The sequence below is a fragment of the Nyctibius grandis genome, chromosome 13 (assembly GCF_013368605.1).
Source record: "Nyctibius grandis isolate bNycGra1 chromosome 13, bNycGra1.pri, whole genome shotgun sequence".
Classification (NCBI taxonomy): Eukaryota; Metazoa; Chordata; class Aves; order Nyctibiiformes; family Nyctibiidae; genus Nyctibius; species Nyctibius grandis.
In genome coordinates this window covers 14,601,467-14,616,146 of record NC_090670.1, presented here as the reverse complement: position 1 = coordinate 14,616,146, position 14,680 = coordinate 14,601,467, and the positions used below count along the sequence as shown (strand labels likewise).

Below are 14,680 nucleotides of genomic sequence, written 5' to 3'. Positions count from 1 at the left end.
GCATTCTTCCACTTGACGGGAGCCGTCAGTCCTGAGCTGTTTGCATGCTCTGTAAAGCAGTTGTGGCAGAGGACTAGTTCAGGGTGTGTTGATGGTAGCTGAGCTGATTGGCAAAGAATCTCACCTTTCATCAGGATGTGAGTTTGTGGCAGGAAGTTGTCCTAAAGTGAGCAGTTAAAATTCTTCATTGTCAGACTCAATGTCTTCTGTACCGAGTCAGTTTGAAGCCTTCTGTTTGTTTTGGCTAGGTCTAATCTGATCAAGGTATTATCTTGTATATTCTCAAAGAAGAAACTCTTGAAATACCTGTGCTTTGTAAATGGTTAGTAAAAACAAAGCGTATGCAAATGCCTTGTTTATGTGTCATCCACAGTCAATAACCACATCAGTATGTCCTGAAACTGTTTCATGTTGTCTCTAAATAGCATGGTGATGCTTACTTGGTGTGTTTTGATAACATCAGTGTTATAAAACTGGTGCCTGCTTGCAGTAGGCACCTTGGTAAGTATTGGTAACCACCACTTAAGAGAAAAATGACCGTTTAACGAGGACTGCTTTCTGTTACAGCAACGACTGAAGGCCAGGGCTAAGAAGGCCGTTGAAAAGTTACAGCTGCGCACCTTGAAGCAAGGGGACAAGGTATGACTGAACCTATCATCTCCTGAGGGTTATGGCACCTTTTTCACAGAGCCCAGAGTGGTCCTTAGCACTGGAGCAGGATGCAGAAGTCTCTCTGAGTCCGTAACTGTCTCTTGCAGAGATGGTTCCTCTTTCAGACTGGGTCGTTTCCAGGGTGCAAGACTTTCCAGTTTGCACTTTCTTATAAATCAGAATTTTTTTAGCTGCTTGCTTGCAGTCTTGCTGAGGTGAGAGGTCCTAATTTGCCAGTATGGATGCTTAAAGGTAAACTAGTATTTCTAATCAGCTTCCCTGGCTATTCCTTTTGTAACTAAACTGGAAGTAGCAGTTTCTAAACCTCTACAGTAGTGCCTCAAATAATCTAATGATGGTTTGCAGCTGGACTTCTAAACCATAGGATTGAACTTTCAATGCTTCTGTTAAAGTGTCAGCTTGACTATGAGTAATCCACATAAAGTGTTTATATAAGTTTATATATGGGAGCTATCTTAGATTACTTTAGCTAGACCCCTTTGTCGCAGTAAATCTGACGGTAGTTCAAAGGAAGCTTTCAAAGTCTGTTAATGCTGTAAATTCATTTCACTGCTTTAGGAAACTGGTCCCGATGGAGATAGCTGTGCTGTGTGCATTGAGCAGTACAAGCCAAATGAAGTAATGCGTATTCTGACTTGCAAGTAAGTTGTCTTCCAAACTGCCCCTTAATCCAAAAGCTGGAAGCATGCCTCTTACTGGTTGTTCCTTCTGCTGTGTTAACAAAGCTGATCAAACTTTAATCAAGCTGTCGCACAGGAAGAATTCTTGAATCTCTGTCAAACAGTGTTTTGAACAACAGGAACTGTGTAAACACACACTTGTAGTGTGCCCCGATGGCCCGTGTTCATAACTTCCCATGTGAGTGCATTGACAAGTATAACTTGGCAGACCTCAGTGCTTCTCCAGGGGATGCCAGGGCTTTTTAAAGATTTCTTCCTTTGCTGGTGTATAAGAATGTTACCTCTAAATTGCAGATAACCTGCATGACTATGACCATTTCTTGTCACTTAGTTTACTGGTTACCAAGAGGGTCGTGCTCCTGCTAAACTTGTTAAACTATGCTAACTTTGGTAGTTCAGAGGAAAGCATTTCTATTTTTGTGTGCATCATATGAAATAGAGACCAAAATAACAGCTGTAGCAGTTTATTTTTCTAGAATTCTCTACTGTTGTATCTCATTGCTGTGCTTCTGTGGAAGCGCCCAATATTGTAGCACTAAGACTTTAATTTGATTGCTCCTAAGAAGAGCAACGAAGCCTTTTCAGGGCTTAAGGAAACTTGTTCTGTGGGACTTCCTCCTGTGCTTGCTGAATGGGACAGCTCTGGCAAAGCTTCTAAAATCAGAGGGCTGCAATGTGAACTGCGTGAATTTTGCACGCGAAGAGATTTTGTAATCCTTGGGGAGGGTTACAAAAAAAGCACTTGGGAAAATTTCGATGTAGGAAAAAAGAAATTCTGCGTAATGGACAAATCTGTAGCTGCTGTTGTGTGCTGAGCACTGTTATTTGTCAAACACTATAAAATCTGAGCTGGGGTTACCTTCACACCAGGTGAAGGTAAAAAGGCAAAAGCTTTCTCTGCTCCCAAGCAGTCAGTCTTCTAAGCTGTTTTGGTATCAAGAAGTTGGCCTGTTAAGGTGTTATCAACAGACTTCCTTGATCTAATGCTTAATAGTTTAGAAGAAAACCAAAACTGAGTAAGCTTTCAGGCATGTGTGTTAATGATTATTCAGTTGTCTTGTCAGGTTTAGGCTAGTGGGTAGTCCTGTTTAGTAATGAAGTGAGTCCCATGAGTACAGAAGCATTTAGACAGGCTCTAGATACTTCTGGCTGATAGGAGACCTGACTTCTCATTATTTCCCATATAAACCCTGCTAATCTTGATATGAACTTGCAAACAAAGCATGACTTATTGGGTTAAGAGGGGAGTAATTTCTTTTGAATGTATTCTTTATGCCCAAATTTGCTGCATTATACTTTGCTGTGAGACTTTTACATACGTTTGTGATGTTTCATTCCTCTTTGGCCCAAATGTAGCTCTAAGAGGCACTAGCTTAAGATGACTGCACTTACTTGATAATCTTCACCAGTGGTGATCTCTGCCAGTATAAACCATACTAAATTTTCTCTCACATAACTTATAAACTGATATTTACTGCAAGAATGTACTTGATGTTTGTGGTTGACCTCAACACTGAGACCCTACTTTAGAAAGCATTTAACTATATCCATGAAAGGAACAAGCAATCAAATGCTCCTGTGAGTCACATCAGTGGTATCTAAGTATCTGGGGCGTATGTATTTGCAGAAGGCATTCTTGTCCAGATAGTCAAACTGAAGGCATTTTTAGTAGTGGAGGTACATAAGACCAGTATTAAGTCCAAGTACTTAAAATAGTCACGCATCAAGGAAGTTTCAGGTTGTACTCTAGACATTATGTTGGTGCAGCTGGAAGAAGGTGCTGGTTATGTGGGCTGAATTGAAGAATCCTGGTATCATACTGGGGTGTAGGATACTGAGCACTGGATGTGGTGATCTCTGCACCTGTCTCTTAACAGAGTTCTGATTAATATTGATCGGTGCCCGTCTGCTTTGCTGTTTCTGTTCAGGCTGAGGGAACAGGCAGATTACAGGATTTCAGGTAGTCTTCCTAAATCTGTGGCCTAATTCAGACCCATTGTGGAATCGAGTGTCTTCATAGAAGTGTTCACTTGCATCTGTAATGGCTGAACTATATTTACTTCCTTGAGTACACAGCCTGCCAAATATCCACTTGGAATACACAGTGACTGCATAGACAAAGTAAATGTGTGGGAGTATAGTTTATCTTGAGGACATAACTCTGTAGTTTTAACAGAAACAAGTGCTATTTAGTCATCTGCATGACAGAAGTTAACCTTAAAGCTAAGGCTGAGATGTCAATATTTGTATTAGTTAAATTATCAGCTGGGAATGTATTGTACGCAGATTTGAAAGAAAAAAAAGCTTAAGAGTGATGTAGAAAAGATTATAATGTTGAATTCTAGCAAGTTGTATAGAGATACTAATAAGCATAAACCAGCTACAGGGTGAGAGATCAACTATCACAAGTTTCATCTGAAACTTGTGGCAGAATAAGGTAATGCATTCTAGAATGAATACGTTCTTGATGTTGCTAAATGGGCCTTCGTAGCTGCCACATAAACAGTTTTCCTGGGGTGAAACCTAACCTGTTGGTTACCTTCTACCAGCCATTTCTTCCACAAGAACTGCATTGACCCCTGGCTTCTGGAACACAGGACATGCCCAATGTGCAAATGTGACATATTCAAAGTTTTGGGTATTAAGGTAAGCCAGTAGTCTTTCTTAGTGACAGATGCCATTATCAGTATTACACTAGTGTAGTAACCAGATATTGAGCTATTTTGTGCTGCTTCTGGAGCGCAGGTGATAAGCACAGGCATTGCCATGTCAGTGGCGAGATGCTACAGGACTAATTGCCATGTCCCCTTTGGCACAGCCTGCAGCTGACCTGGTTGGTGTCATCCAAAGCCTTGGGCAGAATGTCAACCAAAATTGATTGTAATGCATGACTGAAGAGTTGCTCTTAGCTCTTGTGCTTGCAGCTAAGGGTGTTTCTGAAAGCTTCAGGCAGACTTTGACAACTCATACTGTCCCTGAAACCAGCCTCTATTCAGTTACTAAGTACCCAGAGTCCTTGAAAAGTGAATGTGTTGGCACGTATGGCTTTCCTGGATCCACGTGACTTCCTAGGATACATAAGGAATTTCTGATGTGTTCTGCAACTGCTTGTTGTGGCAAATGCCAGGCAAGGATGCTGTTGCCAATGCCTGACACTGCCTGGAAGAGGTAAAATGTATGCCAGAGTTTGCCTCAGAGAGGGAGATCTGCACTGAGTATAAGGAAGAATCTATTTTCCTGGTACTGGGCAGTAAAAGGGAAGAGCTGGCTGAAGAATACAGAAGCTGCATTTGAACTTCCTGCTCAATTAGGCAGTAACTGATTTCCACCTATGGTGCTGGAGGTTAACAGCAGAGTTTTTTTCCATTTTAAATTTATTTTTTTCTGGGTAAAAGTTCACTAGATTCTAGTTCTTGCAGGCATTGGTCTCCTGGAAAGATGCAGCATCCCACCAAGTTGTAACTTAACCGTTTTTTCTTTTTTCAAGAAGGTGGATGTAGAGGAAGGGGCGGAGTCTGTGCAAGTCACAGTATCCAGTGGGACATCAAATGTCTCTGTAGCTAACGAAGAGGATAATCGTAGTGGCACTGCATCATCTGGATATGCTTCTGTACAAGAAGCCAATGAATCTGTTCTGAAGGAACATGCACCATCAGAAAGTATGTCTACTGTTTCATCTGTATTGCTAGATTGCATTGCACTTCGTTGCTTATGCTATGAATTAGGGGGGAAGTTGCCTTAGTAACATCTCACAGTGCTTGAGTACCTTGTTTTTCAGGATAATCCTAATCTTCCCTTTTGTTTTAGCACTTGGCTCTGACACTTGCTCTTTGTTTTCAAATGAAACACAACCTAAATGTAAATTCAAAATGGAAGTCTATGAAAAGAGTAGTTGAAAATCAGAGGCTTACTACTTGAGGGCCAAAGAGATTTTTCTGAACATGTCCCTCATCTTGTTGTCTCTTTGGAGGTTTCATTTGGATGAGTGAGTGTTGCTTTGTCACCAGATCTGTCTGCTTTAAGTAGTTAATTACTTAGAGAAAACTTTTGGGGAGTCAGTCCTGCTCTAGCTTAGATGATGCAAAATAGAGATGACAAATACTTCATTTGAATTTCAGATTTTGCCAAGGCTGAGTCATCCTTGAACACTTTAAGAGAATTTTAATTGAAAAAGACTATCAGCTTTTCCAAATACCTTATCTTTTTCAACAAGAGCAAACTAATTGAAAACATCTTTTTAGTGCTCAGCTTTGCCAACACATGCTCAGTGTTGCTGTTGATTTTAAAAATGGAAAGGTTCCAAGTGAACAAATGAAAGTAACTATCCCCCAGATTTTGGAATGGCCTTGGAAAGAGGAGTAAGTGGGGAAGCTTTCAGAGGTGAAAGGGATGCTCTGGCTGTGTCTGCTTAGATTTCCTGCAGGAAGCCTAGCTGATAGGAAAGTGTGGGATTTGCTGCCTGCCGCGGTGGGACATGTTGCTTCAGCGAGTGATGTGTGTATGGGAGTGCCCTGTTCAGGCACCCCAGTAGAGCAGAGGGCACTTCCTATAAGCTAAACATCAGAAGTTTGAAACTGCATCCCTATAAGCAACTAGTGATGCGGGATTAGCTATATGGCTCAGGCCCTCATGTACTCTCACTTTGAGTGGCAAGGACACACAATAACATCAGCCTAATGAGTAGGGAGAAGGCCTTTCTCTCTGAATCAGCCTGTGTCCCACAGTTTATCCTGAACCTAGTCTCTAGAAGTTGCTCCTGATGCCTGCCTTCATCAGCCCTACAGTTATATGGCAATTGCCAATCTCCTTATAGTTGGGCTTTGTAGGCTCACACGGCCTTCTGCCACCTGAGCATACAACCTAGGCTTGCTCAACACTAGTGAGACATGCACTCCAGAGCTGAGCAGATACCTCTAGAAATGACAGGTAGTGTTACGAATGGGTTCACAAACGAATGGGGGGCAGCAGAAGAGTGGTAGTTGGAGCATGGCCTTGGATTTCCCACCCTGCAGGAAAAGTGCTGAGAAAAGACCACTGCAGTGGGCTTGTGGAAATAAAGCAAGTGTGGTTTGCTTTCGTATAGTAAAGCTTGCCTATGGCACTTCTTAACTTGTCTTTTCTTGGTTTTGTTCTGGACAGATGACAACATGCGTCTTGTAAACAATGAATCCCATCTCTCTGCTGTGACTGTCCTTCCACATGTTGACAACCCAAGTTTTGAGGCAGAAGAAGAAGAAGTTTATGAAATCCAGTCCTAAGAACATGCCTAGCAACATGGTGTAAGCCTTCTGCAAGGAACTGCCTACTCCCATCACATGTCTACCAAATGTTGCAAGACTGTAGCAGAGAAATATTGCAATGCTGAGATTAAATAGACTTGTTCAAATCATAATTGTATGGTTTGCTGTTTTTAAAGCTGCATCTCCCATGTGGAATTTAGTTTTAGCCCTCTTCAGATAAAGCTGTCTTAAATATAAAGAAAAACATCCGATTTTAACACTAATTCAAAAGTTCCATCTTCAGCAAAGCTTCTCTTTGGTGTTTGAGTCATTTAAATAAGGAGAAGATTCTTTCTGTTGTAGCTGTCTCTACTGGGAATTGTTTTGACTTGGGTTTTTTTGTTGTCTATTGTTTTAATTCAAGTGAATTGTCATTGTAAACAAATTGATTTTGATCTGGTCTAATACTTATTTACCAGACACAGTTTAGTTTAAAGCAACACTGTATTTAATATTTCAGTGCACTAATTTGATAGGAGAAAGTACAAACTAATGCCTGTCAAACTGGATTTTTCCCAGTGTCTTTGGTTCTCTAGTAAACCCATTGATTCTCTGCCTCTCAACTCCAACCTGCCAACCACACATTCCAAAAGGGAAAAAAGAGAGCTTCAAGCTGACAGGCCAAATCTGACTTGCACAATACTGTAAAGGGAACAGTTGCAGGAACTTTGCAAACCTGTTAATATTGGACAGTCTGAAAGATCCTCCGTGATTTTTGGAGTGACAACCATCTCTAGCACCAGCAATATGCCTGGCTTTGTGAGTCTTGGATGACTTCAGGAAGACTGAACTAAAGATGAAAAGATAGATTCTTCCCAAAGGATCTGCCGTGTTTTGTTCAGGAAATGATCCAGCCTCTGAAAAACGCTGGGCCGTTGCTGTGCATTGTCTTGCCTGTGTGCTAAAGCTGTGGGGAGAGCTGATGTCCTGTAAATATACCAGATGATTGGAGAAGTTGTCTGCCATCGGTGGGGAGTTGAACTGGGGTCGAGGAGGAGCACTGGGTGCCTCAACAGTAAGTGTAGGGCCTTGCCCAGTGAAGGTAACTAAGGACATCTTACAGATGCGCTTTATTTTTTTTACCTCTGTATCTATGGCTTGTTTCTAATGTTAGCAGAACTTTGTCTTAAAGCCTGCAATAAAGTACTATTGAATCTGGAGGGGAAAAGCAATGCATTTTCTTATCTATAGTACAATTAAAATTGTTGTAAATAGTTCATGATTTGTATTGAATTTGAATACGAAAATGTAAATAAAACTATATTTTGATGACCCTGACTGACATTAAATGTTGATTACCAGCTCTTATATGGAAACAGATGCTGACTTTGCCCTGTCCCACAACTCCAAAACTCCTTCAGTTTTGGGAGGCCAAGAAGCAGCATTGGAATAAGTGCTAATTATGTGCAGGGTGCTACTGTTACATGGATTGAAACTGTGTTGGGAGGCTTAAGCCTAGTAGCTGTACTCTATATAAAATAAAAACCGAGCAGCTTAGGGCATATTCAGTGAGCTGCTTGATATACCTCTGAACTATTCTTCTAGGCATGTTTGGTGCAAGGCAGTGTTACATGAACTCTTCAGATCAGACAGGTTCTATCTCACTTTCCTCTGTCAGGTTGCTCAGCATCCCTCCCTTACTCAAAAGTTTGCTTGCTTTATAAGACAAAGCATTCTAAAAACAATTAATTGCCCTTTGTTCTGTACTATACTATTAGATGTAGCAAAAAACTTGTCACTCCCCTGGCCAGTTTGGTAGTAGTTGGTTCTTGTGCTTCTTTTTAGCTCAGTTCCAAGTCTAGTCTAGGAAGCATTGGTTGGTTCCAATTTCTGATTTTCTGATATTTCTAAGGGTAAGGTGGATGCACAGCATTTGCTCAAGGAATGCACTAGTGGAGTACTGGGGGATGCACCAGTTCATGTCAGTGAACTTGTGCTACTGTAGGATCCTATGATGTGTATGTGTTCTCTCAAGATGTGGACTTGCTTGGAGCTCAAGGCACTTATACTAGTTTTCAGGAACATTTTGAAGATGCTTGTATCAAATGTGAAGTACTGCTAAAGGAATAAATACAGCATTTGTACCTGAACAGTATTTGAGCTACTGCTAGGCAGAGGAATTTCATGCTTCTCTGATTTTGCTGCTTAACCTGGGAGTCTGCCATGTTGTGTGTGCAGATTTATTTGTAAATATTAGCTGTGCAAAGGTTTTTGTTTAAAAAATTAAAGTGCAAATTTCATGCACAAGGTCTATGATATTGAACTTGGTTTTTTAATGTCAGACAGCAACAGACCCATTTTCTTATTTCACTGAACTCCGCAGAGCTTTTCCCCTTTGAGAACAGTGCCACAGTTCTACCTGCTTTAAAGACATTTCAAAGCTCCACTCTCACTTTGTATTTTCAAGTCTCTGTGGATAGCATCTGTCTTTAGCTGACCCTGCTTAAAGCACTGTGCAGCAGATTTTTTTTTTTTTTTTGGTGGTGCTACAGGCTCGAATGGCGCTGTGTTATGTGTACATACATATGGGCACTATGGCATGATAGACTCTTTCCTCTAAGCAAGAGGCAAACAAGAATGAACCTGAGGATAGGGTTGTTCCTGAAAGGCAATGCAAGCTTGCTGTTATTGTGCAATAATGTTGGGTTTTGCTATATGTACACTGCATGTAAGATGCGGGAAATTATGTGCCCATGAGTGGGAACGGTTGCTAAAATATGTGCCTCTTGATTCTGTTAATATTCCCATTGAGTCACACAGACATGTCAATTATTCTGCCTCCAGAGAAAGCAGAACAGGCTCCAGCATCATCTCCAAGTGTTTACTCACTGCTGTCATTTATCTCTCCCCCAGGAAAGCTCTGATCTAAACACTTCACTCAAATGCTTGCGTGCTCTCAAAGGGGGACTGGGAAAGGTTTTTTTACCCCTGGAGGAGAGGAAGCCTTGTCACCTGGTGCTGGATTACTGTGCTTTCTTGTAAACCAGGCATTACAGCAGCAGGATTTCATTTTAAATCCCAAACCAAAATAATACAATTTTCTCATATTGAAGAAAATTTTAATGTGTCCTTATAGAAATGTAGTTATAGCTGAGATTTTTGCTTAAGGGAAAAGCAGGACTTGTGATGAGGGGCTGCAAACACATCAAAGCAGTTAGAGTCAAAAGGGCAATTGGACTCTTCCCATAAAATGAAGAGACTTAGTCCATCTCCGTCTTTAGATGGAAAGATCTGCACCTGCCAGATGACCTAACAGTTAGTTTGATCTGACAGACAGAATAAATACACACATCTACCTTGGCTGGGTGGTTTAATGTAATTTCATTCCATTTAACATACATCAGCTCAGCAGGTTGCCTTGCCTTTTCACCCAGCTTTAGACTGATGTTTTTCCTGTGCAGGTTTGAATAGAGTTCCACTCCCGCAGGGGTGTAATGGCGGGCGTTTTGGAATAGATGAAAGAAAATCTACTGGCTTTGGCAATTTAATTTTGGCTCTAAGGGAAACCTGAAACCAAACTGCAGTGTTCACCCACTGTGAATTAACAACTATGTAATTCTCTGTGGTGGTTGTTCAACTGTTGGTTATACAGAGTGAAGCCAAAATTCATTTATATAGCTATTTATCTATTTATATGATCTTGGCTTGCTTACTTGAGGGAAGTAATTTATCAGTTCTAGGAGGTCTTTAATACAGTGAAAGAAAAATTCTGCAGCACTAAATGGATCTGTGTTGCTGTAGAACGCATTGATCAGACTGTAGGATGATTGTGCACTGATTAAGAAAGAATTTAAGTGCCCATAAATAAATTCCTCCAAGCTGACAGAGGAGCACTCTTTGCATCTTAACAGTATTTGGTTAAGAATCCAGTGCCTGCGGGAACTGGAAAAAAGACAGACATTCAAGACCTTGACCCAAGGGAGAGGAAAACAAAACAGACATTTTCCAAGCAGTAGCATTTTATCTAATCAACAAAGTTTGAATCTTACATAAGAAAGCAACGTGTGTCCTAACATGTCCAGTGTGTGTGAGATGCCAAGAGCCAAGCTCTGCGCCAGACATGCCAAGGGATCTCTCCTTACAATTAGCATCGGAATGAGAAGACCTGTGTTAGACCCTTAATAGGTGTTTCCTATCCAAGGGCTTGGCTAATTGGGGAAAATTAAATGGTAAACACTCTCTCTGGGAATGCTCTTAGAAGAGCAGCATCCATGTAGGAATCCTCTGTCGGTTCAGCTGGTAAATCTCCAGGAACCTGCTAATGTCTGTTAATCTCAGCCACTTCAGGTGGGGAGAGTGAAGAAACTGCCTCATAAAGAGCGATGTGCTAATATATCTAGGAGTTGTTTGCCTTGTCTCATTGATGTTTTATGTGTTAGTTACCACATGCTGGCTAATGACTTTTAATTCATTTTTCCTTTCTAGTAAAGGCAAAGCACCAGAAATTTGTTGCTTCCCACTCTGTTATAAAAACAGGTAAAAAGAGTATTAGTATTAGTTAAATCTATATTCAGTCCCAAAGGTAAAACCTTTTAATAGTACAGTGTCTCTTGCTGTGGTACAGTGAGTGATTGGAAGAAAAGAAAAAAAAAAGAAGTCTCATACCAGTGCAATTCACCCAGTTTTGAAGCCTTCCAGTGAGTTAAATGGGATTGCACACCCAGTTCTGCTTTCACACTGGTGCCTTTGGGTAGGCAGTTCCTTGCGCAGCTGGAACTGGACGGGCAATTGCCAAACATCTTGCTGTGAGCGCTTGGCAAAATCTCGCTGTGCCTGTGCTCACAAATAGACCAGTGCTGGCAGAAGCATTTTTGGTAGTGAAGTACATTTGGGACTATTGAAAGGGATGAAAGGAAGACAGGATAAAGCAAAAGTGCCAAGTTTGCAACCTATAGTTAATGCATGATGTGCATAATTTTTTTGGAAAGAACTCAAAGTAGAGGCTGTTTTAATAACTGCTGAATTTTTCGTATGACACAATCAATAAAGCATTATTCTTGAAAATCTTGGGAAGGTCAATTATGCTGGAAAGAAAGTGCTAAGGGAAGGATCCAACAGGACAGCAAACTGCAGAGAAGTTCCTGGGAAAGGGAGTGTCCTCCTCACTCCATTTGTACCAAATGACAGATTGTGTTGGGACCAGGAGTGAATCTTGCAGGGAGGTGGGAAAAGATGGTAACTCTGAGAAGTCCCCAGCACCAGCAACCTGGAGCAGAGGAGGCAGTGGGGCTTCCACTCCTGCAAGGTTTTTGTTTGGTTTTTTTGTCAGAACCAAAAGATACCATTTAGGAAGTAGAGTGCTATCAAGTGTAAGGCCTCAGAGAGAGATTTGGAGCTCTTTGGGATGTAGTGAAGAGATTGGAGAAGAAATAGCAAGAGAAGGGGCTCAATAATAGGCAGATGGAACAGCTGGGTGGCTGCGATCATGACTTCATGGGGAGCTGGGAGTTATACTGTGCTGACCAGCGCTCATGGAAAGCAAGTACCAAGGTCATCCCACAGCCTTGGGAAATCCTCAGCTGCCAGGTATGTATGGCAGAATAGTTCCAGCACCTGATATTTTTTTTGAAACCTGTCTGTAAGAGAACTGCTCTTTAAATCAAGAGGAGACAGCAACAGAGGACAGTAGTAAGAGCAGGTACTCAAGTGCAGTCCCTATGAGTATGAAAGCCACTGTCTTGTTCCTTAACAGGATAGATTGGTTTATTCTAGTGCAGAACAACTGATAAAGTCAGCATGCAAATAATCTGAAGAGCTAGTCATTGAGGACAAATGCTGAAAGTCTTGCAGACAAATCATGAAAATACTGAGACCATGAGTCAAGCAGTTGTTAAGGCAACCAAAACGTCTGCTCTACTCCAAATTAGCGCTGAATCGTGTTGGGTGATAGAAGCAATGAGGCAGATTGCCTTTTTATAACATGAAATGTAAACAGGCAACATTGACCGTACGTCTGCTTCTGCAGCTGCTCTTCTGCTCCCAGCGTGGCCTGTGACCGGCGAGAGGACACGCATGGGTGCTGTAACGGGGGAGCTGTAGTCGGTGGAGGTCACGGCTCCCTTCCTGGCGTGGCAGGTCCTTCCTGTGTTTTCTGCGTCGCAGCCTCCTGCTGCAGCGTAAGACTTAGTGCTGCCAAGAAAACAAATGTAAAAGCCGAACGAAGTCTCCGGTGATGTCTGTTTTCTGGGCTGAAAATGGAGTAACATTTGGCCAAAATTGAAAATGGGACTTCTCTGACTGCCAGAGAGGACAAAGAAATACCCACCCCGCTTTATGAAGGCATTTTAGGGACACGCTGGAGGCCCGTCGGGGAGGTCCGAGCCTGCTGCGGCCCTACCTGACAGGAGCGAGGTTGGGGCCGGACAGAACAGGGGAGGCGCCGTGTGGCGGGAGCGGAAGGAAGAGGCTCTCCCCGAGCCTGCGGGACAGAAGGAGCCATAACTCTCGGTCCGCCTCCCCGCCCAGTGACTCGCCCCGGGGGGCTGTACGCGGCGCGCCCCCGTCCTCCCTCCGCCCGCCGCTGAGGGCCGGGCACGCTGCCGCCACACGGCCCCGGAGGCGGGCGGCCGCGCAAGGCCCGACGGGAGCTGTAGTCCTGAGGAAGCGCCACTGCGCGGCGGGCCCGCCGCGAGGACTACAGTTCCCAGCGTGCCCCGGGGCAGGGTGGCTCCCCCGCCCCCCCCCCCGCCCCTTGGCAGCCGGGCTGTGTACGTGGGAGCGGGAGGCCGGGCGGCACGGCGGGCATGGGCGGCGGCGGGGAGTGAGGGGGCTGCCGCGATGTGGCTGAAGCCCGAGGAGGTGCTGCTGAAAAATGCCCTCAAGCTGTGGGTGCAGGAGCGCTCCAACCAGTACTTCGTGCTGCAGAGGCGGCGGGGCTACGGCGAGGAGGGCGGAGGCGGGCTGGCAGGTACTGCCCCCCCGGGGGCCGCGGCAGGGTCTCCCCTCGGCTTGGCGGCGGGGTCCGGCCGCCTCAGGCCCGGTCCCTCAGGGTCTGGAGGAAGGGCGGAGGGGGAGGATGGCCACTTGCCGGTCCTGGGACCCCCCCCCCGCTCCAGAGGGGCAGGGAGGAGGGGAGGCCTGGCTGAGTTTTGGAGCCCTTGACCTTCATGTGTTTCTCTTTTTCCTCCGTTTCCCCCCTCCTCCTTTTTCCTTGCATGAGAGAGGCACTTCAAAGGACATCCCACTGGGAGAAGGAAGGTTTGATGAAGTTTCCGGCACCCTCCGTGCCGGATGGGGCCTGGGGGTGCCCGTGGTGGCGCGGCACCCAGGTGCAGGGGAGCCCGGTGGGGATGTGCGTCCTGGCAGGGCCGGGGGCTGCTGGCTGCTCGGGGCCCTTGGGGTGGTACGGGGAGCTGAGGTCAGCATAGCCCAACCCTTGGTGCCAGCTTAACAGCCCTTTGCTCCAACGGACACCCTGGCAGTTAGATTTGCAGCTTGTTGGAAGAGGAGAGGTCAGAAGAAATGATGGATGTGTCTTGCTTTGGCAAGGTGCTCATTTCCAAATCCCTTCTCCTGCATGCATCTGAGGCTGCTTGAAGTGAGCTCCTGCTAGGGCATTTCTGATCACCTATTGTTAAAACAAGCATGTGATTTGATGGAGCTTGTCAGGAGAGGTGGGTCAGGAAAGTGACAGGGCATTGACTACCTTATAATAAATTCTATTTCATGAGAACTTCAAGGTATGGAACTGAGTTTCTATTTTTAATTCTTGTCTGTTTGTATCATTACGCACTGCAGGGACCCTAGCTACCACTAAGACCTCTGTTGTGGTGGCAGCTATTCAGACTACAACTGACTCCTTCGTAGTCTGGTGGCGTCTGTCATTGACCCTGTCAAGGATAAATGCTACAGGGAAGCAAAGTAAAGTTGTTCCTGGGTGGGATATGGTTCTTGGGTGTTTTGCATGAGTTTCATCTCTCTGTGTTTTCTAAGCTCTCTCTAATTGTGTCCTCATAAAGCAAGCTGTATTAAACATGAGGCATAATTGTCTTGTTGAAATGTTCGTTCATTCTACTGGACAAAAACACTAAGTCCAAACTTTTGGCTGAT

General features: G+C 44.0%; 2 protein-coding genes across 5 annotated transcripts in view; both read left to right on the top strand.

Moving 5' to 3' along the window:
* Positions 1–7,903, top strand: part of RNF128 (ring finger protein 128) — a 42,790-nt gene extending 34,887 nt beyond the window's left edge. The window contains exons 3-7 of one of the 2 annotated variants that reach the window (XM_068412007.1): positions 568–639; positions 1,231–1,313; positions 3,902–3,998; positions 4,843–5,011; positions 6,492–7,903. In XM_068412007.1, coding sequence (XP_068268108.1) covers positions 568–639; positions 1,231–1,313; positions 3,902–3,998; positions 4,843–5,011; positions 6,492–6,610 — 540 coding nt within the window. In that variant the 3' untranslated portion in view covers positions 6,611–7,903. Of the gene's footprint in view, positions 1–567; positions 640–1,230; positions 1,314–3,901; positions 3,999–4,839; positions 5,012–6,491 lie in introns of both variants that reach the window. The other variant, XM_068412006.1, reaches the window with a different exon arrangement.
* Positions 7,904–13,342: 5,439 nt separating this feature from the next.
* TBC1D8B (TBC1 domain family member 8B) overlaps positions 13,343–14,680 on the top strand; it is a 41,451-nt gene continuing 40,113 nt past the window's right edge. For all 3 annotated transcript variants that reach the window (XM_068411781.1, XM_068411779.1, XM_068411778.1), the window contains exon 1: positions 13,343–13,538. In XM_068411781.1, coding sequence (XP_068267882.1) covers positions 13,409–13,538 — 130 coding nt within the window. In that variant the 5' untranslated portion in view covers positions 13,343–13,408. The remainder of the gene's footprint in view (positions 13,539–14,680) is intronic.